Here is a 27,444-nt window from a genome sequence, read left to right on the forward strand (position 1 = left end):
TGCAAATCAAATAAATAAAAAATATTCTTCCTTTCTATTTGAAAAACGCGCTTCAAGTATCGAGCTGTGGCAGTTCGCGCTCTTCCTGTGTAAGCTGTTTTAGTGCGTACTGCCTGTATGAGGTGCGTGCTGCAAGTTTTGAGCTCTTTGTGACTCTTCGCTGCAGCATTCATTCTTTCAATCTTTTGACAAAACAATGCACAATAAACGCTCAAATACCTCTGCGAAGACACGTTTCACTTTCGTGTTATACCGATTCCTAAAAAGAAGAATAAGCCACGTTCTTTTTCACAACGTTGAATTTTTTTTTGTTTCGTGAAACTGAGCTTGCTTTTGTTCTGGGAAATCGAGCAGCAAAATATGTATTTTTCTTGTGAAATCAAAGAGATTCGTTGGCATTTAGCAACGTTATTATCGGAACACTGCCTAGGAGGGCTAAGTGGAGGGGCATTAAAATAAGTTAACGCGTTTCTGTTTTCGTGTTTCCAGTTAAGGGAGGACTTCGAGGCGTAGTGTGGGCCGACTGCATTCAAGCAGCGGTGATGGCAGCGACACCTCTGATTATCATTGGGAAAGTTATTTACGACTCACCGAATGCCAGCCCGCCACTCAGGCCTCTTAGTGACTTCAACGTGACACATTACATATTCAGGTGAGCTCGCTTTTTACATCATAATCTGTATTACGCTGAGAGATTACGATGCCCAAAGGTTAGAAAAGGCCGACTTGACAGCCCTGCCGTGTACCGGTAGCGCTTGCTTACTGATGCTATCGTAAACATTGCTCACACTCCCACTTGTGGTAATCGTGGCCTGTGTCTTAAGTTCTTGTTTTTGTGACACAACCGAGTTAGTTACTCAAAGTGAGAAAACAGAATTCACTATTATGGCGAAAAAATATGAAAACTATTTTGAAAAAGGGTCACCAATTTCGGGTGCGAATTCAGCGCAGAAATCCCATGTTTTTAAAATCTCACAAGTTGCCGTGTTCTTTATTATTTATCTGAATAAACCCTTGAAGCCCCCACGTACGCGGTGAATAATAGGTAGAGGGTGGGCAAAATATATATGACGATAGGGCCCTTGTAACGACAACGCAAGAACTGTCAGAGCGTGGGGTCTTGATACTCAGTCACGCATAATCGCAGAGAAGGTGACATTATGAAAAGAACAGTAAATCAAAGTGAAATCAGTCGCAGAGTACAGGGTAGTGTCAGGAGGAAGACAGCAAATCTCTATCATTTTTGACGTCAGGAACATTGGCAGCATTTATTCAGTTGCAATCAGAGGAGAGAACTGGTTGCACTAAATAATGAATGCGCACTCGATAACTTAGAAAAATTTCAAAGGTGGGAAGCGATAGACGTGATATTGAAGAATCGGTTACGACGTAAAAATGGCTGAACATGACAAACTAATTATTACGAAGCAGACTATCATTGTAAGTCTTCTTTACGAGCAAGTTTGTAGTGTAATTTGCGGTGTGTATTTTTGCAGTGTTGTTTGCGTCGTAAGATTGGGACAGCACATTGGTTAGACTTCAAGAAAAGAGTGAACCAGCATATTTGTTACGTCAGAAAATGGCACGTTGCCTTCAGTGCCCTCGAATCACAAGTGGAATCGACAGGTCACAAAAGTCTTATAGATTGCCCATGAGAATTCATAGATTGAGGACTCATAGACTGCCTATGCCAGGCGCCAGTGACTGGCGGGACCGAGGCGAGCAGCGTATATCAACTTATCAACTTTACAAGTTGTTTTTCTGCAACCTCGCTGCGACACCACGAAGCTTTGAGAACTCTTGACACAGAAAAAGGATGCGGAATGCCTTTCAACATAGCGAACACAGCTTGACGAGATTCGCTTTTATTAACTCATCTCGGAGGCTGTAAATGAACTCTGCTTGCCTTGGCCAAGACGTTACACACTACCTGCGTCGTTTTGCATGCGAAGCAGCTCTTATACTAGCATTTGTAACACTGTTCGTTCGTGTGTCCGTGCCGACGCGCTATCACCACGTTTCCCCCGCTGCAGTTGCCAGAACGATGCCAAGTATAGGTCACATCGCAGCTGCCTGTTGACGCCTCTCTCTCTCTCCCACATCAGCTGCTGGCTCCTCCCGACATGCCTAGGTGGTGTCGCTCCTCCGCCCGCTCAAACACAATGCTCTCCCGATTCACCCTCTCACCACCCGCAACGCTCGATCGCACGCCGAGTCCAAACACTCTTTCGGGTCACTTACCTACAATGAATCTTACACGAAACGCAACCCACCTCCCGTGCCTTCAAAGGAACGTTTACTCTAGTTAGTCTACTTCGAGGTTCGCTTTAAATATTTCTTCCAGCACCCACTTTGAAGTTCATTTCAGCCGAGTCAACGACGTGCGCACCGCTGCTGCTGCACATCCTATCATGGTTGCCTTCAAGGAGATGGTTCATACTATTTCGGCATTTGGGACACATTCATTTACAAGTTTATGCTTCGCTAGTTTTTGTACATTTCATTCAATTTCTTATTGCACTGGGGATGTACTGCTGGGTTGTATTCGTCGCTGTTGTAAATCAAAAGATCGCCACACTTCAATCTTTTTCAAGCAACCAATTGCGATCTGCTAAAATAAACAGTGTTGCCAGATGTGGCTATGCATAGCTGAATTTAGCAGCAGAAAAAAATCTATCGCGTCGACTTTTGTAAGTTGTCTATGTGGCTCTATTTGAGTTGCTAAAAAATGACTACTTCAATTAACTTGGCCTTAAAAAATTGTCCTCGTGATGAAACCTCTGAACGAGACTTTGATCAGCAGAAATAAATCTTTAAAGATGTATTCGGCTGCCTTTCGAGAAGTCGAAAATGGCGCAATTCTCCCCAAGTCTGTACGCTTCGTTGTTTAAAAGACTAGGCAGCACACAACGTCGAGCCAATAATGGTGTTAAGGGGGCTTTGTGTGGCCCCATCTCGGCCAACGTTGCCGGCATGGCGCCAGTAAGAGGAGAACCATTGACGTTCGCTGGAAATATTGGACGGGTCTCACGGCCTTTCAGCCGATGTTGGGTGTTGAGGTGCAACATCGGGTCGAGTTTCCCGCTCTTCTGTCGTATTTTCGCCGTTATGGGCCTAGCTGATAACTCTGAACGGCAACAGTGAACTAAGTTTGCCGCCATCTCGCCGTCTTCTGATGATATTGTGTTAGCCGATGGCTTTGAATGCCAACATTTGGCCGAGTTCGCTGACGTTATGCCGTGTTTTCGCCAATATCGGCGTAGCTGTTTCTTTAACTGGTAAGATTACACTGAGCTTGCCATTTTCCTGATATGTGCATGGATGGCCTTGTGTAAGAGTCGTCAGCTGAAGGCTTTCACAAGTAAATATAACTTCAATTTCTTTGTTGCTGCCACCCTTGAAGTATTGCTGGTTGCATATATTGTTGGATTTCATCGGTGAAGCTGAGATATCTTGTTTCTCTTCACTGAGTTATATTGATTTATTGTGCATATACTGTTGGATTTCATCGGTGATGCTGAGATATCTTGTCTTCCTTTACTGAGTTATATTGATTTATTGTGAGATTCAGAAGTCTTCTCCAGAGACATGAGTACAAACCTTATGAATTAAATCATGCAAGCCTTCTTGACATATAGTTTATAAGATCTGATTGAGAGGAACTTTACCGAATTTCGGTTTATTGATCTACGCACGTATCAATCAGATGGTCTAGCATCCGATTACTACGTTTTATTGCCAGAACGTCATGGCGCGCGCGTGATATTGATTTTGTTACACGTCGTGGTGATCTTGTGGGTATGGTGCTTCACTATGGTATCGAATTCGGGCCATGATGACCGCCATTCCGATGAAGGCGAAAATGAGACCTGTGTATTCAAAATTATGTCTACATTGGACAACCTCTGTTTTGGGAAGTTTTTGGGAAGGTGAACCCCAAAAAAAGCTCATGAACAAAACTACTCGCCATAAATATTATGGGTAGGTTTGTTGATGACCTCTTTTTACTCTATAGCAATGACATATACCACTTTAGATTGCACTGTATTATTAATAGGATAAAGCATTGTACACGTAATTGCAAGTTATTGCTCCAGTAAGATGCTACATGGGTTGGTGTACTCGTGAAAATATCAAAAAGCTTTTATTGGGCCGTGAGACTGCCGCAGTAATATTTGGGGTGCGAAGTATAACCGACTAATTAGCTTACATTTTCTTCTTATTTTCTGCTATAGCAATGAATAACCGCATTCTCTATCAGAGACACTTTTTACCTCAAAAAGGGGCCTTCAGTATAATTACTGACACACATTAGGTGACCACAAATTGTCAACGTTACTGCTGTATTCGCACTTTGTAATACATATTGTACGTAAAAACGACACGAGGCGTGTCTATTTGGAATCTAATCGACACTGATGCGTATAGCATCGACTAAGATGGACGACAGCACGCACAACCGATACACCACTTTCTCGTTGTCCTCTCCTGACCACTAATATGTCAGCTACGTAGCATTACAAGCCGGCGGTAAAAGCCAACGTTACTAGATTCTTTTTCAGTTAACAAACTCTGCTGGGACAAAGTGGCGAAACGCGGCTTCTTTCGTTTTCTGATCCCTAGGTTGCGCTTCCGATGCTATTTGGCCGGTCACCGCGACGAAATTCATCCTATGCACAGTGTTAAACGGAGTTTTTGCGCTTAATTTGGTTTTTGCGGAGTTAGTTTTCGTGATAGTGCACTAAGGTTATTACGAGTGGGCAATTAAAGCGCCGGTTGTGCGGCTAACGCGGTGCCATATGGCGGAGATGCGAGTGCAATGCTTGAATCTTGCGGGCATTTTGGTAATTTAGCCGTATTATGTTCTTGTTCTTGAAACTTCAACCGTATATATTAAAAAAAAACCATTGCAGTGGACGCGAGGGTATATGCTGGAGGACTATGCACTTGTATTCAGGTGCATGTTAAAGAAACCGCATGTGGCGAAATTTTTGAAAGCTCTTCAACAGTACGTGCCTCGTAATCGTATAACCTTAGTTATTGTTATATGATGAGGCACACACGACATTCATCTCATGCCGCCGGAGATGTTGGAAGTGTAAAACCTAGAACAACGTGTTCGTTCCAGATGATTCAAATTTACGATCCGAAGGTTTTTTTTTTCAAGGAAAAATAGCACACGACTTCAATAAATGCCTGTCCCCTATAAGACTCTAAAGTGCAAAGTACGATGTGTTCAGCAAAGCCTTTTTGAACACAATTTATTGAACGTTACAATAAACAAACTGGAAGTCACTTTTGTTCAAGGCCAAGAGCAAGAATTACTGGAGGCGTGCCTTTTTGTTTGCTACAGCCACCTTTTGTTTGCTTTCTAAACGGTGGTTGAAATCGTAGCCGCTTCGGCAACCAGTGACAAAGCAGCGAGGCATGTTTTATAACATCAAAAAACCATCACAAGATGCATGCGAGCTATGCAGCTAACACCCGGCACGATAACACAACAGAGCTGACAGCAAGTGAGACACAACGTCAATTGTCACCATGATATCGCAGTAAGCAGCAGTGGGAGCACAAACTGCGTAAGTGTCGTCGATCTCACTGAGACACACAATGATAGCGATTGGCACGGAACACACTTGCACGTTACGAAGAAGCACCTGCTGTTTCGCTTCACCGGTGTGGTTGGTGGCGTACGCCTAGCCGCCGTGACCCTCGTCAGGCCGGTCAAAAAATGACGAGCGCGCCCCGTCGTGGTGGCGCGTAAAAGGGTGACACCTGCGACGGCGCAGATTGCAAACTGAAAGAAGAATCTAGTAACGTTGGTAAAAGCACTATCTCGGTGCACAATAATTACGGTTTTCAGAGGACAGGTGGTAAGGGTTTAGCCTGCTGACATTCACAACATCACTGGGTGTGGTTGCAGGCAGGATTGTGGTCTCAGATGCAGGAATAATCTCATAGGTGACGTCGATTACCTGGCGGGTAATACGGTAAGGACCCATGTAGCGAGACATGAACTTCTTTGATAAGCCAACTCGATGAACTGGGCACCACAGGAGAACTAGAGAACCAGGTGAGAAGTGAATGTCAACATGCCGGCTGTCATAGATGGCTTTCTGGGTGGATGGCGAAGCCGAAAGTCTATAGCGGGCAATCTGACGTGTGTCGTCAGCACGAGCAATAGTGTCGTGTGCTTATTCGGTTGACAGCGTCGTAGTAGTTAGAAGTAGGGTGTCGTGTGGTAACGTCGGATCATGGCCATAGAGCAAATAAAAGGATGAATAACCAGTGGTGTCGTGGCGCAAAGAATTGTTCGCTAAGGTTGCGTAAGGTAGCCCCAGGTCCCAGTCATAGTGGTCGGAGGACACATACATCGTGAGACTGTCCGTGAGGGTGCGATTTAGGTGTTCGGTAAGGCCACTTGTTCGGGGATAGTAGAAAGTGGTCAACTTGTGCTTCGTCGAGGGAGAGTGCAGAGGATCGTCGATTACTCAAGACAAAATGCGTGGCCATGATCTGTGAGTAATTGGCGTGGAGCGCCATGGTGTAGGATAACATCCTGCAGCAAAACGTCCGCAACGTCAGTAGCGGTGCTGGTGGGAAGCGCTCGAGTGATGGCATACCTAGTCGAGTAGCCTATAGCAATGGCGAAACACTTGTTGCCATATTTCAACTCAGGAAAAGGACCGAGAAGATCCATACCAATATGGAAGAAAGGGTCGGTTGGGACGAAAATCAGCTGAAGAAGTTCAACTGCGGGCGCAGTAGGTCGCTTCCAACGTTGGTATTTATCGCAGCCGGACACATAACGGAAAACGAACCTGGCGAGAGCGTGCCAAAAGAAGCGGCGATGCACACGGTCGTACGTCCGAGATAGACCCAGATGAACAGCTGTTGGTTCATCGTAAAGCTCGTGCAGCACGGTTGAATGCAAATGTTTTGGCACGACAATAAGGAGATCAGGGGTATCTGGCTGGAGGCTTCAACAGTATAGGGTGCCATTCAGGAGGACGTACGTGCGAAAGGACGCGTCATTCGAAGCAGATTCGATACGGTCAATAAGTTGTCGCAGGGAAGCATCGCGACGTTCTTCATCACCAATCAGACGAAACTTGGACATTGATATGACGTTGAGGCTAGGTTCGATGTCTGATTCATCGGGCTGATCAACTGGGTAGCGGGATGAGCAATCGGCGCCATCAAGGAGACGTCCAGACTTGCAAGAAACCACGTAGGAATACATCTGTAGGCGTAATGCCCAGCGGCCAAGTAGTCTAGTGGGGTCTTTCAGAGAAGAAAACCAACACAGCGCATGATGATCTGTGGTGACACGGAAAGGGCGGCCATACAAGCAAGGACAGAATTTCGAAACCGCCCGAACAAGGGCGAAACATTCCTGTTTTGTTATAGAGTAATTGCGCTCAGAGTTTTAAAGGAGACGGCTTCCGTACGTGACTACACTGTCGTCGCCCCGCTGAATTCGCGCCAGAACTGCGCTGATTCCGTGGCCACTCGCGTATTTTCGCACTTCTGTAGGAGCATTGAAATCGAAATGCGCAAGAATAGGAGGTGTCAGTAGAGCTGTGATTAGCTGAGAGAAGGCATCAGCTTTAAGAGGGCCCAAACAAAATGGGACGTCTTGTTTGAGAAGTTCGGTGAATGGCCGTGTGAGTGCCGGAAAGTTCACGAACCGGCGAAAGTAGGAGCAGAGGTCCACGAAACTGCGAACATCATGGACACAGCGTGGGACTGGGAAATTTGTTACAGCGCGTACTTTAACTGGGTCTGGTCGTACGCCAGCAGCGTCAACAAGGCGACCTAACACGGTAATCTGACGAAGAACGAAGTGGCACTTCAAGAAATTGAGCTGCAAATCAGCCAGTTGAAATATAGATAGAATGGTCGAAAGAAGTTTAAGGTGGGTTGCGAAGGTAGGTGATAAAATAATCACGTCGTCCAGGTAACACAAACATGTCGACCTTTTAAATTCTTGTAGTAGTGTCTCTGTCATTCTCTCGAAGGTCGCTGGAGCATTACGGAGACCGAAAGGCATGACCTTGAATTGGTAAAGACTATCAGGGGTAACGAAGGCGGTCTTTTCTCGGCCCATGTCGTCTACAGCAATTTGCCAGGAGCCAGATGGGAGGTCGAGAGATGGCCCCGCCGCGGTGGTCTCGTGGCTAAGGTACTCGACTGCTGACTCGCAGGTCGCGGGATTGAATCTCAGGTGTGGCGGCTGCATTTCCGGTGGAGGCGGAAAAGTTGTAGGCCCGTGAGCTCATATTTGGGGGCACGTTAAAGAACCCCAGATGATCGAAATTTCCCGAGGCTTCCACTACGGCGTATCTCATAATCATATGGTGGTTTTGGGACGTTAAACCCCACACATCAGTTAAATATTAGAGGTCGAGAGATGAAAAAAAGGTGGTGCCATGCAGGCAACTGAGCGCATCATCAATGCGTGGTAGAGGGTACACGACTTTTTTGGTAATTTCGAGGAGGTGGGTATGTTCAATGCAGAAACTCTATGAGCCGTCTTTTTCTTTACTAATACCACGGGAGATGCCCAAGGCCTCGATGATGGCTCGATTACGTTTTTCGTAAGCATTATGGCCTCTTCTTTTTGAACCACTTCTCGCTCGGACGCTGACAGGTGGTACGGCCGACGGTGAATGGGAACAGAGCCACCAGTGTTGATTAGGTGAGTGACAATTTTAGTCTGGCCCAGGGGACGATCGTAGGGTGTCGAAAATGTTACTGTATATGGTCAAGAGCTGGCAGAGAGCGTCGGCCTGGTGAGGTGGAATCTCCGATACATTCATGTTTCGAAATATAGCATTGTCTGAGCTGGGTTACCGTGAGACTGCGCTTCGATCAGGAACAGATACAGTGATAACACTCACATCGTCGTCTGTTATGGCAGTTAGCCGGGCTAGAGACATCTGGCAGGGCAACACTTGAGAGGTGAAACCAAAGTTAAGGAGCGGAAGGAACACGCACTTATCTGCTATGGTCGCGATAGTATGGAGCGCAGTAACACTGAGCATCAGCCGAACGTTAGTAATTGCCGTAATGATATAATCACCGTCAGGAACAGGAGGGGCCGATGAAAAATACACGTACGTGACGGCTCGAGGTGTCAGGAGAACGAAAGTGGTTGGGCTCAAGCGGCTGGTGGGCTTTGCATAGTGGACGGCAAAGATTGGAAGATCACGGATGAGGGTAGCAGATGAACAGTCAATTAGGGCCGAGTGTGCGGAAAATAAATCAAGACCAAGTATGAGGTCATGAGGGCGACAGGCTAGCACGGCAAAAAGACCATGGCGTGACGACCAGCAATGCTGACACGAGCAGTGCACATTCCGATTACTGGTGCAGTACCTTCATCGGCAACACGTATTGCTTGCGTCGTAGACGGAGTCATAATCTTTTGCAAGTGGTGGCATCGAGAAGCGCTCATAATAGACAGGTGCACACCTGTGTCAATGAGGGCGGTCAGAGGAACATGGTCGACTTGTACTTCAAGCAGGTTGTTGTGCGGGGTAAGCGTCAGTAAAGGATTTTCGGCGGTCATTGGTATTGCAGCTTCACCTCTATAAGCTGCAATATCTCATTTCCTGTTGCGATAGTCCTGAGAATCTCGGCGAGGAAAAGCACCGAGGTGGTGGAGAGTGGGATTGGTGACGTAGCGGCGACGGGGAGCGGGAGTTGCGGTGACCGGACAAAGGGGCATCAGTGTAGCAGCTACTGGGCACAGGGGCGTCAGTGGAGGGCTCGTAAGATGACGATGAATAGAAATGTAAGGGTGCGGCGGTTGAATGTCGAGGGGTCGTCATGTGCATGTGCGCAGAAGTAGAGAAGGTCGGACGTGGTGGGTTTGACCAACGGCGGCGGGAATAGCGAGAAACTTGCCCTGGCTGGTGGCAGGGAAACAAATAGGCCGGTCGTCGGGTGTTCGCCATTCCGAAGGGTTACGGAAAGGCATTGTTGTAGGTAAACGGTGAGCGTGTCCTGGGGAGTAAGACGGGACTTCAGGGTGAGTCGAGGGACAGGCTGAGGGAAGGCCGAGAATTGCGAACTCCTGCCTCACCACAGCTTGTATGAACGCCACTGACGGCTGTTGTTGGTCAGAGGCGAGTGTTGCGGAGCGGGTGGCTGAACAGGAGCAGGTCAGGCGGCTTCGATTTTCCGACGAACAATGCACGTGTCGTTGTCATATATGGGGGACTGATGTGTGGCTTCATACGATGACGTTGCGGCTGTGTTGGGCAGCCGGGTGAATCGTTGAGTAATACAGCGGCTTTTGGCTTCTTCCAACCGCCGACACTCTTTAATTGTGGCGTTGACGGTGGCAACGTTGTTGTATACCAGAAGATGAAAGGCGTCGTCTGCTATGCCTTTCAGTACATGGGCCACTTTCTCAAACTCACTTATATGCTCGTCAATCTGGCGGCCTAGGGCGATGACGTCGTGAATGTATGCGACGTACGACTTCGTCGACGTCTGTGCACGAGCCGCCAGTTGATTCAGCGTTGCAATCTGCCATCCAACGGTGTCACCAAATATTTCGCGGATCTTCTCTTTAAAGGAGTCCCAGCTAACAATCTCCGCTTCCTGCGTATTGAACCACACCCACGGTGGGCCATCACGGTAAAAAAAAGCACATTGGGAAGCATAAGAATCAGGTCCCCCCTATAGCTTGCGCTGACCCGTTGGTACCGGTTGATTTATTTGTTGACATCAACGCCATCCTGACCGGAAAATACACCGGGATCACGAGCAGGAGGTAGAACGACGTACGTAGAAGTCACGGAAAGGGCAGGTGGTGAAGAAGATGGTTGTTCAACTTGTGACATCGTTAGACCTATGATAATGCGGCCGTTGCGGAGCTTCGTGATGAGCACAGGGAAGTACCCAGCACTTGCACCACAAAGATGTTACGTAAAAATGACACTAGACATGTCTATTTAGAACCTATATTGACAATGATGCGTATAGCATCGACCAAGATGGAGGACAGCACGCAAAACCGGCAGACCACTTTCTCATTGTCGTCTTCTGACCACTGATATGTCAGCTACGTAGCAATTATCACTAAATCGTGGGCCAACTGTCACGTATTTGCGCACGAATACTTTCAGTCGAAAGGGTTATGTGAACACTAATTTGTGCATAAAGCAACCTTGAGATCTCAATTATAATACTATATTGATTACATTGTTTCAGCGTGTCATTGTGCGCTGCTAATTGTCATAGATTTTTCGTCGAAGTGAACTCCTAATAATTTATTTTGAGAGAGGTCTCATAAACTACACGGACAGTTTCGAATTTGTGTGTGGGCGTATCCACACACGCGTGTGTTGTGGTTAAGCATAAGAAGGATATTTACTTCAGTGACGCAACGAATTTTTACCCCGAGAAAGTAGTTAAAACGTTTAGCAAGGCTTTTTTTTTGAGCTAGTTCGTTCGTTACTTGAGGGAACTAGGTATGACGCAAAAAATACCTGATGAAGTAAAAACGTGTTTTATTCTCAATAGGACGCTTTGATATTAACTACATCACCCACAATCACTAGTAAAATCACCAGCACCTGTTTACCACATGTGTGTCCTTTCGTGTTGTGACTTCATCGCCATCCTTTTGAAAATCTCGTTCATTGATTGCTATCCACGAGCGTCCCGCCACGATGGTCCAGTAGCTAAGGTACTCGGCTGCCGACCCGCTGGTCGCGGGATCACATCCCGGCTGAGGCGGCTGCATTTCCGGTGGAGGTGGAAATGTTGTAGGCCCGTGTACTCAGATTTGGGGGCACGTTAAAGAACCCCAGGTGGTCGAAATTTCTGGAGCCCTCCACAACGTCGTCTCTCATAATCATATGGTGGTTTTTGGACGTTAAAACCCACAAATCAAATCCAATCAATCAGCTATCCACGTGCAGTCGAAATCATCATTTTTAATATTGCATGTTAATATTGCACATAAAAATGCGGTTCTAACCAGTGTACACAATGTTTTCATGCATAGCGACACGTTCTAATAAGCGATGCGTTGAAAATGTGACGAACGCTTTTTTCAAACAGTGTGCCCATAGAATATACTCATTGTTAGTTTTGTAGAAGAGTAGGGGTCTAAATAGTGCAACAAAGATAGTTGGCGGACCAGTTGGTATATACTGAAAATGAAACTACTAGTCTAGACGCAACAAAAAAATTCAAAGAAGCAGCTGTAGTGGTGAAGAACTTGATAGTTGGTGCGTTTGGCTTTGCTTGTGCTGTGACGCCACGTAAGTTTTAGAGACTATAGTCTTTTTTGGAGACCTTCGACGCAAAAATAAAATTTTGGTCTGGTTGTCTGTACATTTGTCTGTTTGTTCACCCTTATTAGTTCTGGGTATTCTTAATGGCACTAGCCGAAAATCCAAACGGCTGACCCCATCCGCAGCGCCCACCAATGTTGCTCAAGATTCAGCGTTCATACTTGTGCGATTGTCCATTAAAAGCAATTATTGCGCATATCTGAGGCACCATAACAACACTTATATATTCTGTATGTGTATCTTCTACTAGAAAAGGCATACATGAGCAATTCTAAGGCCCGTAGGCTTTATCACGCCTTACTGACCATGCAACGCTTGCACGGAAAGGCGAGCATTTCTAACGCTTTGCTAAGACGACACGGTGGTGGCACCTACCCGTCGCCATGCGTTCTACGCTTGAGGCACTCTAACGCAGCGCCTCCAAGATACCATACACCGATTATCGTGCTCAGAACATCAAATAATTTTTTTGTTCACTCTCTCCACACGCAAGACTATTGTCTTTTGACGACATTCACAGATTCACTAAAATACGGGCTCGATTTATTTTAGGGGCAAAGCTCCTTAAACCGTGGGTCGTGCGTCCCCGATGTATGTAGTAGTAGTAGTAGGTATCCACCTCTCGTTTAGTGCTTGAAATATCTGCTGGATGATTGTATTTCTATATGATGAATATGTGATGAAAAGATCCGAGATGGCGGTACTTGGAGTGTTCACTAGATGTACAGACGGATGGAGTGACGAATGAACGGGCAGACAGACATACAGGGATCGACAAACGGATGGACGGACAGACAGACAGACAAACAGACAGACAGATAGACAGACAGACAGACAGACAGACGGACATGCGGACAGACAGACGAACGCATGGGCGGACGGACAAAAGGATAGAAGCATGGACACTCGAATGAAAGTACGCATGGACGAAAGCACGAACAGATGGATGGATGCACGAATGGGCACACGGACTCTCGAACGGCCATACGCGCAGACGAAAGCACGGTCGGGCGAAAAGAGAGACGCACGGACGGCCGAGCAGAACAACGGATGCCCGCACAGATGTACGGGCGCACGCATTGATAGATGTGCTGACTGACGCTTTGTCTCACTCATCGTCATTTACTCTGTGGATATGCTGTGATTTTTTTTAATTTAAGTTCTTATTTTCTTGTTTACTTTCTATTTGCATGTCTCTAGACAATACAGTTAGACGTTAGTCAGCGCTGTGTATGTGTGCTTTTTGTAACTTTTTTGTGATTTTGACCCGTGCCTCCTATCCATCCCCCCTCCCCTTTGCTCATTTCAGCTCATTGTCGCGAATCTTGCTTGACCTAGTAGAAAAGGGCAATCGGCCTGATGGGTCAATTTTTTTAGCTAGAGCAGTATTCTTCGCTCCCGCCAGCAGAATTCTTCAAGTGGTTGGGTGTGGAAATGTGCGGGTGCAAGTCAACATTGTGTGTGAGACGGATACGTGGTGAGATTCCCGCACTGTCTTGGTGTGACGGTGCAATGCGTGGAACGTATAGACTACAGAGCTACTGCGCTGAAGGGAATGGTTAATCATGCACCCTTCTAAAGTCATGGTTCAGGACCTCACGTGTCTTTCGCTATTTGTGTTCACCGCTAGTACTTCATGTGACGTCTGCTTTGCTTGAATCACGTTTACCCAAAAAGTTTTACTCTATATTTATCTAGCTCCTTACCTGCCGCCATGCCTACTGTTTGTGGTGCTCGACTGCTCATCGACACCTCGCTGGATCAAACGCAAACACGCTGGCAGCATTTCTAGTCCAAATGCTATGAAGGTCAATATGCTTAGTTAAGTTACCCGGTAATGAACCCCAGGTGGTCGTAATTTTCTGAAGCCTTCAATACGATGTTTCTCGTAATGATGTACCCTTTAGGTAATAAAGTAGACGAGAAGCCGCTTGTCAGTACAATATAGACATAAGTTCTGTTCCGCGTATACATTTAAAACATGTTGCACGTAGATGTCTATGTAGCTACTGGCAAGCTGAATGGAGCAAACAAGTTAAGAATCAGCACCACCTATTCAATGTGCCACTTTGCAAAGACATTCCCCCCACCCGCCAAGAAACAACAAAAAAAAAAAACGCCAAGCCGGCGTAGAATGCACAGCGCGGTCACAGCGAAAGCTCAAATAGCGGCCATTCAGAGCCTTTCAAAGAATTCTTAGGGAACTGCTACTAGCAGAATTGAAGGATACCCAATACGCCATTATTATTCATTATTTTTGTGTAGTAGGAAGACATTCGCTATGCCAACGTTCGCCATTTTGTGGAGGAGCGAAGCGCCGGCTACACGCTTACAAATAATTTAGTTGAATTTTCGCTACTGTGGATGGCGATGATCAAGAATTACACCGGAACCATTTGTAATGGGCTGGAACAATAGATGGCCTACTGGTTAGGTAATTCGCATTGTGTGACACATGCTTGTTTCTTTGCTGTTACAAAGCACTTTATGACTCATGTTAACGTGATTGTGTTGCCAACATCAAGCCTGCCTAAGGCTGGTTTATAACAAAGGTTCAAGCGCTGGCATTACGCTATGGTAATATACTACGGCGCATGCGACCTTTCTTGTGATCTCATAACAGCTTTCACTGTAAGACTCCATTTCACTGAAGCCACTCTATGACAGATCATGATTGACCACACTTATGCCACACATAGACACTTTTTGACAGACACTCTTCCACAGACATTGTATACGCTTTGGAGCGAGTATGACCATTTTTCCAGTTCTGATTAAGTGCCCCGGGCTTCACTGAAAGCGACTAACTTTTTTTGGGGAGCTTTACCCATATCTCATTCCACTTTATTGGGCACAACTTTTAACATTCGCTTCAACGTTTAGCCTCAAATGTCTTCTAATTGTGTAGCTGAAGTTATTTTTTACAAATGATATAATTCCAGTTCAGTCAGCAGGCTAGCTCTGGCACATGAGCTCGTTCCCAAAAATGTATGTCTGAGCCTTTGCAGTTCTTGCCCAGACAAGAAGTGGGCGCTGATAATTTCGCACTGTGGCGATCTGTTTATCACTAGAAGAAATTGAAGGCCTTGCAATGAAGCGCTTTTTATTTTATTCATATTACACGCATTGTACTTTCATACATTCCATCAATATGCCCCCGCACTGCGTGTATTCTAAACTTCACACAATTAACGTCAAATGTCATCGCACTTGTAGTAACACTGCTGTATGGGTAGAAAGGCATCTCAGTCTAAACTAATTCAGTAATATGATCTGATTTGGAGACGTAAAACCTACACAAATACTATTATCTTCTGTTTCCGAAGCTCTGCTCTTCAAATACTATTATTATTACGTAAATATTACAGGTTCGAGTAGGCTTTTTGTTTATTTGGCTGTGCTAAACTTAATTTGAGGCCTTAACTAAGTGTACACTCCGTGTATAGCACTTCTAAGGTGTTTTGCTACGTGTTTTCCCCACTGGGCACGTCCTAAACAGAAGTGAAATATTGTGAACGTCTTCTATCGCCGCGAGGCGCTTACGCCATGTTCAAGCGTTGGACTGTCTCATAGTTCTTCGAGGCCCGCCTGACTTACCTGGCTGTAATACCACGTTCCTTGCTTAAGCTTGCCCTAAGAAAAACTGTGCCCAGACATTGTCGCCGATGACATCTGTAGCTAACCCAAGTGTTTGTTTAATCACACTGATCATGGAAGTTAGCAACTCATGCGATAGATGCATAAGATCTACGAGAGGTAATTTTTGGCATATCAGCGTTTAATGGGTGGCTTAACTTGCAAACAACAATATACATCGTGAAATATCTCACTAACGCGATGGCGTTAACAAGCTTGTATTGTGGAAATTCTTGAGAGGGCGTCGGTGTCGGGGTCGGTGTCGGTGTCGTGGGTTGTGAGCTAAAAGTCATCATCTTATATTGTAAGCGAAAAATTGGGAAGGGTGCAAAGAAAATAAAAAATAATAAAAAATTATGAAGAATAGTTGGGACCAAACCCATGTCGTTTGATAGCAAGCAAATGTTTTACCACTCGGCCACGTCTCTGCTCTTGAAAACAGAGAAAAGAATTTCTTCTACTTGGAAATGCAGTAAAAGTAGTTTCATGTTTCACAAACACACGCGTACTGTATACATGATTCACAATGCAACATGAAATATTGCAGTAATAATGCGCGGAACAAACGTCCATTGCTAACGGGCATCAGAATATTTGATTGTCATAATGGTTCCGTGGTTGAAAACCACTACCTCACTACAAAATCCACACACTCTACTGCGCCCATTCCCTCAAGGCCACATATATTAGGTGCGCAGCAAATACGAAAAGGTTTCGTGCACTCAAGTGTTTGAAATACGCACTAAGAACAGGAGGTCGCTAACACGCTAACCTCCTAAAAGCGAAGCTTTAATGTCCCCTATTTTCGATGGGTACAGTAACATGCAATTACCGCTGTAAGAGCACCTTTTACTTTTTTGTTATACCAGCGCATTGGTTTACAGGCACTACATATGCCGATCACTATTACCAAGGTATGAACCACGCTGCTTTTTTACATAAGTGCTTGGTGCGTGAAAACTTCGTTTTCACACACCAAGCATTTATGGGCACGGCCACTGTTCATGAAATTCCCCTGAGCTGTGGTGAGGTCTGTATAGTCCAGACAGGGCGCTGTACAATTGAACGTTTAAGGAAGCATTATTTATCATTGCGGAATGAAACAGGGTCTCATTTGCTTTTCCACTGTGCTTCGTGTGGCTGCACGCCGCAGTTAGATCACACGTGAATACTTCGAAGAAGCCGTAATGCGCTGGCTTGGGAGTTACTCGAAGCCTTTCACATGAGGAAGAAAAGTGACTCGTGCGTCAGCGTGCCTTAAGTTTTGCTGCATAATGGTGAATTCCAACTGTTGGATCTAGATGTACTTTAGATGGTTGCTACGAAGTGCCTGTCAGCGTTTTTGCTGTTTTCGTCACATTTTTTGTGCAGGCTTGGGTGTGTTTAGTTTTTTCGACGTCTTTACATCAGTCATATCTGTTTGTTGTGGTTCCCAGATACTCTGATTGCAATAATCGTTCATTAGATGAAAAAATGTTCATGCCTGCACGTGCGATGAATGAAATGTTCTGCGCATGTCCTCCAAGAGCCGATACATTGTGACTGCTTCATGAAAATAAATGTTGTGAGTTTGCGCTCTTTCTGTCTCTTCTCGTTCTTCTCACTGGCAACCTTGCGTCACGTACTTCAGCTTAATATTTACCAACTACCCAAACGTAACGTACAGTTAAGCTTTATTTCTTCTACAATGGGCCCTTTCCAATCTGTTTTACCTTCTACTCAGGCTCAGGATTACGTGCACTTGATGACTTTTGCTTCTTGTCGTGCTAGGTCTATCGGCTATTGCTTAAGAAAAGGACTAATACCTAACGACAACATATTGCTTTTTGGTCCTGTTCAACCCTCGTTTCACCAGGCTAAACGCATCTGCTAAATTCTTAAGCTGGAACTTTGGAGGCAAGTACGCCTATACCTTGACCTGCTACGGCTGTGTTGTTTCTCGAGTTTCCCGGGAATAATAGCTGAAGGACAACTGCGGTTCTTTCATCGCTCAGCAAATGACACAACGGAGTACTGGTGGCAGTGCATCTTGGTTAGACTTCCCAAGCTAAAGACCAAGCGACCAACGCCGCACCATTGAAGAGTTCTTGGGAAGGTTTCTCTTCCTGGGAAGGTTGATTTGGTGCTCAAGTATAGACGGAAGTTCAGCGTTGTTCCTAAGGTATCAGCCCACGAATTGCTTGCCTTGAACCGAGGCATTTCCCGCAGTGCTGACGAAAAAAATCGCAAGGGCTGCTTGCTTGAGGGTGTGGACTCACTTTTGCGGAGCCGTAGAAATGACCGTCCCAAGTTGACCACAGGCGGAGTTGTCTCGTACTTCAAGGAGCATGAACTTTTCCTTCTTCAGGCAGACAAAGAAGGCGGTTTTGTGGTGACGTCTACTTCCAGTTTCCTGGACAAAGCCAGTTCTGCTATTAACAAGAATTTTGAGCCTAAAACTGTCAAAGCTTCAAAGGTAAAAAGTCGTGCTGTTAAATTGTGTAAGACTTTTAATTTAGCCAATCTGGCTAAATCAGTTCTTGATTGCCAGAAAATTACCTTTGAAGTGTTTTTCAACCTAAAAACGCACAAAATTAACAAGCCGTATAGGTCCATTGTTACAGAAAATGGTACTTGGCAGCTGCAAGTGAGTCGCTATTTGTTAAAAAATTTGAATACGTTAGCATTTGTAGAACCTTTTGCAACAAAAAGCTCCTGTGACGTCATAAATTTCCTGAAAAGCAGAAGTGACATTAGTTATTTTTTTTCGATTGACATTGAGGATCTTTTTTATTCAGTGCCTCATAATGAACTTTTATTCTGTGTAAGACTCTGTATCGAGGAAAATGGGGGCACAACATTTATCAATACTTCTGGCGTATCCGTCTCCAACTTCATGTCACTTTTAAAATTTTACATTCGTCGCACTTTTGTCTTTTTTATTAATGGTTTGTTTATTCATAGAAAGGACATTTGTTTTGGCTCCTGCGTTGCACCTGTTCTTTGTATCATTTTTACGCGTCTATTGATCGTGCTTTAGCAAATGCCGTTGATCCAGGAAAAGTCCCTAAGAATTTTAGATATGTGGACGATTTCCTTGTGGTGTTAATACCTATTAACCCTGTAACGCACTCTAGCGAGGTAGATTTGGTTTTGAACCTGTTACGACAACATAAAAAAGGCTTGCTTTTCACCCATGAACTGCCCATTGACGAAAGCTTGCCGTTTTTATATATTAACCTGACTCTCGGCGAGGGTCACGTCTGTTGGAAGTTCAGCCCTAGAACGAAAAAAGCACTTCTTTCATATGATTCTGCAGATTCAAAAGTGGTGAAGAGGTATATAGCTGCTATGTCTTTTAGTTCAGCGCTGTCCAAGTAATACCAGCGCACAGTGTGTGATAATTTTTCCTGTCAGCTATTGCGGCTCACTGCAGGCGGGTTTCCTTATTCGGTCTTGGTCAGTGTGTCTGAAACATTGCTTCAGAGGCTGAAAGGGGAACGCAGGAGTCCAGAGCCACTGTAAGGACAGAGAAAAAGACCGCACGTTGTACCATACATGCACAAAATCTCCCACAACCTGAAAAAGGTTGCAAATCGGCACCATGTGCCGGTGGTTTTCTCTGCTCTGAATAAGCTTTTAAGGCTCTGTGCCCGCATTTCTTCAAGAGGTGCCAAGGTGGTGTGCGAAAAGAAGCATTCAAAGCTCTTCCTGCGTTGTGCCGCGGGCACTGTTTATGAAATTCCCGTGCGCTGTGGCAAGGTCTATATAGCCCAGACAGGGCGCTGTACAAATGAACGTTTAGGGAGCATTCTTTATCAATTGGGAACGAAACAGGGTCTCATTTGCCTTTCCACTGTGCTTCGTGTGGCTGCAGGCGGCAGTTCGATCGCACGCGAGTACTTGGAAGGAGTCTGGATGCGCGGGCGCGGGAGTTACTCGAAGCCTTTCACATGAGGATATAAGGTGACTCGTGCGTCAGCGTGCCTTAAGTTGTGTTGCATAATAGTGACTTACAACTGTTGGATCTAGATGTACTTTACATGGTTGCTTCGAAGTGCCTGTAAGCCTTTTTGCTGTTTTTTCTTGCATTTTTTGCGCAGGCTTGGGTGTGTTTGATTTTTTCGACGTCATTACATCAGGCATATTTGTTTGTTCTGGTTCCCAGATATCATGATTGTAATAATCGTTTATTACATAAAAAATATTCATGCCTCCACGTGCGGTGAATTAAAAGTTATTCACATGTCTTTCAAGAGCCTTTATATTGCGAATGCTTGATGAAAATGAATTTAGTTGTGAGTTGGCGCTCTTTCTCTCTCTTCTCGTTCTTCTTACTTGCAACCTTGCGCCACATATTTCAACTTAATATGTGCCAACTAGCTCAACATGACGTACTGTCAAAAAGAGTTAGCTGCTGGTATCCCTATTATTTAATAACACAATGACGTCTTGCTATTGCATTCACAGCCTGACCCATGCGTTTGAAAAGATTTTTTTTTCAGATTCAAGGGACAAATTTTTGATGGGGCTGCTAGAGAAACAAAAGGAAAATGATAGAACTCTGTTGAAATATGTTTGCGTGATAGCTCCTGGTGACGTGTTTTTATAGGTTACATTATTTCTTGAACTTAGTATTGTGACTTCAATGGACATGAGGTACACTATGAATGAAAAAAATGTGTCGGTGGCAAACACAAATTAACATTTCTTAAGATACGTAACTAAAAATTTAGTAGGTTTATAGAAGCGTCGGCGTTAACATGGAAATAAACAAAGGGACCGCACGCTTCACTTTCGCTGGTTAACTGTTTTTAAGAGTGTTTCTTGTGAAATATTTAACACAGATAATGTTACGTCTTTCCTGAACACACCTTAAGAAAAAAATACTTTGCTGCAACCGTACACCGATCTGAAAAAAAGCAGTATTAAGGTTAAAAATGCTCTTTTTTCCCCAAATGCAGAACCAACCTTGATCTAACAAGTGAAGAGAACTTTTGGAGTTGCCTAGCAGGAACACTCCCTTATAGCTTTGTGCGCACGGGGTTCGACCAGATGGCAGTACAGCGGTTCATCGCAGCGAGGACGCTACAACAAGCGAAAAGGTAGGCTGATCAGGAGGCAATGGTAAAGTGCCGTCTGTCCTGTTTGAGCAATTTGTGCTGAATCTAGGCGAACTTTGATTATCACGGAGAAGGTATCACGCAATCTTATTGCAGGCAGATCTTGTCATTGTGCAATGCATTGCTCATTCGAATGTATTTATAAAGAAGTCATAACAAAACGTTGCATGAAACGCTTTTATTTATTGCGAAAATTCATTGTGTAAATAAGCACGTTCCGTCATGTAACTATAGTTAACATGTTGCCCTAAGGACTATGCAACCATATATGAATTTTTAGAAATCATGCAGTTTTTGCAGCTGAAGCAGTGTCTTAGTGAGGCGTCTCAGGTATCAAGTCTCTCAAGCCTTGGTTCACTGATTTCAACGCAATCTTTGTTTAAGAGCAGCCTTTATAAACGCAATTGTCTCACACATGCCAACACGCGAGAACACATGTAGGAGAGGGCTGATTCATATTAAGCAGAAAATGAATCGCAAGTTTACAGAAATGTGATGTAACAGTGTATACTACAACCACTTGTGAATCGAACTTAGCTCAACTTGAATGGTGGTAAACTATGGCTGCGCATTACGTAAGCTTGACAAGATCGAGTTCGTGAAAAATTGGATTCACCTCTAGAAGGACACCAACGTTTTTTATTCATGAGGAGGGTGCGAATATTCAAGTATTTAAAGTATTAGGCAGAATAGCATTCCAGGCAACTGCGTTATAGTATTGAATAGCACATATTAAACATACCTAATATTCGTGAAATGGTTGCCATCGGTGAGAAGACCCCTACGAAGAATGAAGCGTTGGAGCTACGGAAGGTCACTCTTCTTGCTTCAAAAGTATTGCCACACGCGTTCAGTATTTCACAGTGATGTAGTGGTGTCTCAGCTACTGAAGCTGCTAGCGAAACTCGGGGCTGACCACGCCACCATATCTGGGATACCTTGCAATGGAGATCATTCTGTCAACATCACGCGCAGATTGTGAACAGCCAAGTTAATTAAAGCTTATGCGAACATCACTGATAATGCTACAAGGTTTGATGACCTCTTCAGAAAATACGATGTCTTGCGTGGATGCTCATGGTACTCAACGGCTGGCATCAGTTCACGTCGCTATGATATCAAAGTGGTAATATCTTCAACGTTGACTTTTCATTTGCGGCGTCCATGTTTTCCCACATAAAACGCTCAGTGTTTTCTAGTCGTTATGAAGCGTTATTTCACCGTGAGAACAACCTGCCATCTTCTAGAGCTGCTTATTTATTCATGTTCCACAGCCCCACGCAATGATGTGATCCAAGGGCATGTCGTCAAAAAAACCCAAAAGACATCCCATATCGCCCGACTAGCAGCAGGCAGCTAGGGCTACAACTGGAATACAGGCTGCTTCCCGACCACGCCAAGCAAACCGAGACATCGACCTCGATATAAATCATGGCCGCCACATCAGCGACAATGACAGCACTCATAGCGTCTGAGCCTGTGCTACTACAGCAACCAAGGAAGCCACTGCCCTTCCACGGAATATCTTTTCAAAAACCTGAAAGTTGACCGGCGACATAAGATCATGTCGCCATTTTTGAAAACCTCAGCACTGTCGGCAAGTTCAGCCACATTTATTTTTACTAAGAAGACACAGCATTTCCGGAATCGTGAGTAACACTTCGAACCGAGGTCCTCCTTGCGGCATATTTCTAACACCTCGATGAGTGTCGTCCACAAGAAAAGAGCAGCAGCGTTGCTGGAGAGATGAGTGCGACTACCAAAAAAAATGATTTCACCATCTTCATTGTTGAGATGGCACTGTTGCTCCATTGTCAATGCTCCTATGCTCGGAAAGCGTTATCTTCTTTGTGTGAGGAGGGCAACAAGACGTGTTTGCGAAATCGCTAATCCCGGAGGACAGTTACCGAATTCCTCAAGGAGGCTGGATGAACTCAGACATCAGTCGAGGCATGAACGAAAAATATAACGGTTTGTAACTACCCATTTGGTATCCAGCAGTGCACTCACTAGGCACTAACTACATACAGGAATTCATCACAGCGATCGCGCGGGAGGAGTTCGCACGATGGTAACTTTAAAGCCTCAATCAAACTAACTTGCAGAAAACGTAAGAAAAGAACAGAGCTTAGTAAGCTGGTACCCATCCATTATACAAAGGCAGGGCGTGCAAACACAGAGAAAGGAAGTCAACACACGACAAACACCAACTAACAGCTCAAAGTGTGCACATTGCTGGAAAAGTAAGAAGGCACGAAAACTTATCTGTGCATGCCCATGTAGTGTGTGAACCTATCACTCTAGCATTTGTAGGAGTCTGAGTGACAGGTAACTGTTACAGCATGTTTCACACTCGAACGGAGCGTTTTTAGGTTTCTCAGCATTCGTGCTTGTTCACAAAACACAAGCCGAAATTTCTTTGATTGAATGTTCGCAGTCTTCGCTCGAATGGTGCGCCTTCATGTTTCCTTGCCTTCGTGCTTTTTCATTCGACAAACCTCGGAATGCCGTCCGATGAAAGCTCAGAGTCGCCCTCCGAACAGTGCGCCTCTATGTGGCCGTTCTTTGGTGCTCCTTTACCAGACAAAAGCCGGGCGGGGTGTTTCGTCTCAGCTTGAGAAGCCATCGACAGGAGGCCTTACTCGCGAAGTGGTCTCATGGTATGCGTCCTTCGTGCGTCGGGGAAAACCCGCTTGTTTCACCTCTGCTTCAGATGATGTCGTCACCAGCAATCGTGTGCCTTTATTACTCGTACGTAGCGTATGTTGCTTTAAATTTTATGTGAAACATGACGGCGACACCTGAGAGTCCAGGTTACGAACTCTTCAATGAAGGAAGTCGGGACCGAAGGTGTGGGGCCATATACTGCACAAGATGACAGTGAAATCAGTTTTCTGCGTTGTAATATCTTCCGAAAAAAACATTCTCTTTTCATTTTGGGGGGCTCCTGAACAAGGTACCATACCTGGCTACGTGCTGTTTGACACACTTCCTGTTGTTTGGCAAAGTACTCGTAAATATTGCCGAACCTCCCTCGAAAGTTCTTCTAAAGCAGTGAAAGCACCTCGCTGCCACCTTAATGTATTACTTCGATCATGTGATTCGTGTGAACTTCGTTTGCCGTTGCGCAGTCACTGCAGTCTTGCGTCAACTGCACCAAATTGCTTGAAATTAAATTAATTGCTCCATAGGCTGATAAAACAAACTTAGAATGCACATAGCTGCGCCAGAGTCTCAAATTTCGGGGCGCCTACTATTGGCAACTGCGCCCCTGACACACCCAAACATGTGGACCTTGACCTCGGGACCTCCAAGGTCTCGACCAAGGACAAGCAATTATCCTGCTGAATAAACAGCCCTCGTGCATGTGTCGCTAGTGAACCATGACGCCAGGCTCGGTACTGACGCAACTTCTGTTGTGTAATTCGGCTCAATGGCACAATGCACCCTGCGCACAGGTTGCCCCGCAGTGGTGCTCTAGTGGCTAAGGTGCTCGGCTGTTGACCCGCAGGTGGCGGGATCAAATCGCAGCTGCGGCAGTCGCAATTCCAATCGAAGCGCAAGTGTTGTAGGCCCGTGCGTTCAGATTTGAAGCCACGTTAAAGAACCCCAGGTTGTCGAAATTTCCGGAGGCTTCCACTACGGCGTATCTCATATTCATATGGTGGTTTTGGGACGTTAAACCCCACATAACATCAATGCGCACAGGCTCGGGATGTCCAGTCTTTTAGGAAGCAAGTTTTCATCGGCGGCAGTGGTCAGTTCGAAAAAAGTTGCTGATAGGCATTGTTGGGCTTTTTATGGCGTGTAAAAAAGGCAATGTTCAGGCATGCCGCTAAATGTCTGTCACGTCTAGTTCTATAGAGATGGCAGAATGAAATATGGGAGAACTATCATTTGCTATATAGAGTTCACTAAGTGTAAGTGTTGGGCTAGTTGGCGTAGCATAATACATTGTTTCACAGCGCAAGCAACGAGGATTAATAATGTGGTGACATAAGGCGCAATATCAATTTTTCTGTGCTCAACGTTGACCCATGTGAAAGCCCGTGAATGGTAAGAGCACGTTTTGTTGATCTATAATAGAACAGCATTTTCGTAATGTTCTTTCACAAGCAGGCCCGGAATAGTATTCAGATTACTCTTGCGGTCATTGCCGCCTTAAAGGTCCAGCCGTTTCAAGCTCCTGCAGGTTGGGGCACCAATCCTAATTTTTCACATTTTGTCAAATTCATTTTGTTAACGAAGGAATGACTTCTTGTCGGAGGAGCTGCAATCCCTTTTTGGGATATTGTCACGGGGTGGTGACGTTTTCGAAAGTGTCAGTAAGCGTGTCCAAGATGAAAGTATTCATTTCGCTGAACTTGTGTCACGAAACTTAGGTCACAAAACTGAAGTGAGGCTGCAGCAAGCCACTCCGGTACTGATAGCGGCAAATGGATTGTCGGTCGTCGATAATATCGCTCACGGCTAGGATCACCTACATTTACACTTGTGGCGCATAATATTGAACCATATAAACTAGTGGCCCCGTTTGTTCCAGAATAAATTCCACTGTCTGCGTGTGCGTAATGAAGCCCAACAGACGATGTTAATATATTCCGGCATTCCCACAGACATTCCCGCGCTCTTTGCGTAAGGCGTTATGTGCACGCGAAATAAGCCGACGAGAAGAATCAGAAAAAAAGGGCTTGTGTGAAAAACTGAGCAGTTGTCATTAGCCAGCTCGTCCTTGACAGCCGAGTTGACTGAAGGTCACCATGAAGTGACTCACCAAGTTCCACGTCCACCTCTCGCCGCTTTCGTAAGTGCACTTACTTCATTCCGAATAACGAAAGAGTAACTGTGTCTTTCATTTAGGATACATGTGTTTTGTGTTCAGTGTATTTTGAATATAGATCATTTCACTGTTGTATTACCTGTTTTTTTTTCTTTTACTCTTCTCCTGTCATTTTTTTTTGCTGTGATATGCTAAAAGCGAAATATTTGATGTAATCGCAAGTATTATTTTTCTATAAATGTTATATTTCTTTAAATGACTGATCTCGCTAATATTGCTACGATGGTGTGCTTTTTACTTGATTTTATTTTAGACAGGAGGTCCCGATGCAGTCTTTTGACTGTGGGACCTCCTCCTGTATAGCACGCACTTGTAACTTCACTCAACCTTTAATAATAAAATTCTGACTTTAATAAATTCTGATTCTGATACAGCACGCAAGTCGCTGCTGTAAAACGGAACAGCTGGTGTGGTGTTTGAGTAAGCGCAACAATTATATTTACTCGTACACTTTTACTGGACTCATAGTTTTCCCTGCCAGTTGCGATTATATTCACTCGTGGCGGAGCTCGGTGTTTTTCGTTGTGGATGAAAATCTGGCCAATCGTAAAACTCCACACCATCACGCTTGCCGTATAGTGTTGTGATTTTCACAGAAAGTGCTGAGTAATATCTCACACTTACGCTGGTTGTTTTTGCATCTAAAAGCGGTGCAGCGTTGCCTAGATGGCTTCTCGTAAGCGTGGTTGCTGGCGTCGCGCGTGAGTTCTTGAGTGCACGCAGTAAGTCTATTAATCGTACATGCTCACTACGCTCGTATTACTAGGCTTGAAGTCATTTTAATTCACTGCTTTTATCCATTGCCGACGAAGCTGGACGTTTTTTGTTGCAGATAGAAATCGGTGAAAGGTGAAAACACCACACCCGCACGATTCCCGCGATGCGCTGTGGACTTAACATTTAGCGCTTATTAATCTCTACCTCTTGCGCTGGTTGTTGTAGCATCTGATGACGGTGCAGTGGTACCTAGATGATATTTTGCAAGCGAATGCCGCGTGAACAGGTGCTTTTCTGGATTTTTTTTTTTGGGGGGGGGGGGGGGGGTTGGGTTTTAAGTCCCAGAGCCACTGATTGCTATGGCACGCCGTGGCAGTTCAGAAGAAATTATGAAGTTTCTGGGAGCGAGAGTACAGCGCCAAAGGCGCGTGGGTGCTACATAGGTCGATGCCCCCTAGATTCCTAAGGCATTTTCGATGGCTGCGTGACGTAACCATGTGGGCTCGTGCCGGCTCAGCGTTACAATATTCGGGAGCGTTGCCCTCCCTTCTACTGATGTTGTAATTGTCTGTGATTGGTGCGAAGTACTAAGTCATGCATTTGAGACGTTTTCTCTGCAAGCGAAGCATGCTGAGGTAGTTTCACTCTCGAGAGAATAAACCACACAAGATAACCTTTATTCTGATAATACATGACTTTTTCTTTAGTGTTGCTGATTTCTGGGAGGCGGCCTTCTTCTGCGCATTGCCTTGGATGCTGTCATTTTTCAGCCTGCTGATGTTGTTCGAGACAACATCGGTTGCTGAGTGAACTACCAATCGCTAAATTGTTT

At 45.1% G+C, this 27,444-nt stretch overlaps 1 protein-coding gene across 3 annotated transcripts in view; it reads left to right on the plus strand.

Moving 5' to 3' along the window:
- The first annotated feature begins 421 nt into the window (after positions 1 to 421).
- LOC142767112 (putative sodium-dependent multivitamin transporter) overlaps positions 422 to 27,444 on the plus strand; it is a 239,775-nt gene continuing 212,752 nt past the window's right edge. For all 3 annotated transcript variants that reach the window (XM_075868338.1, XM_075868339.1, XM_075868340.1), the window contains exons 1-2: positions 422 to 652; positions 20,897 to 21,037. In XM_075868338.1, the coding sequence (XP_075724453.1) occupies positions 543 to 652; positions 20,897 to 21,037 (251 nt within the window). In that variant the 5' untranslated portion in view covers positions 422 to 542. The remainder of the gene's footprint in view (positions 653 to 20,896; positions 21,038 to 27,444) is intronic.

The sequence above is a fragment of the Rhipicephalus microplus genome, chromosome 7, assembly GCF_043290135.1.
Source record: "Rhipicephalus microplus isolate Deutch F79 chromosome 7, USDA_Rmic, whole genome shotgun sequence".
Classification (NCBI taxonomy): domain Eukaryota; kingdom Metazoa; phylum Arthropoda; class Arachnida; order Ixodida; family Ixodidae; genus Rhipicephalus; species Rhipicephalus microplus.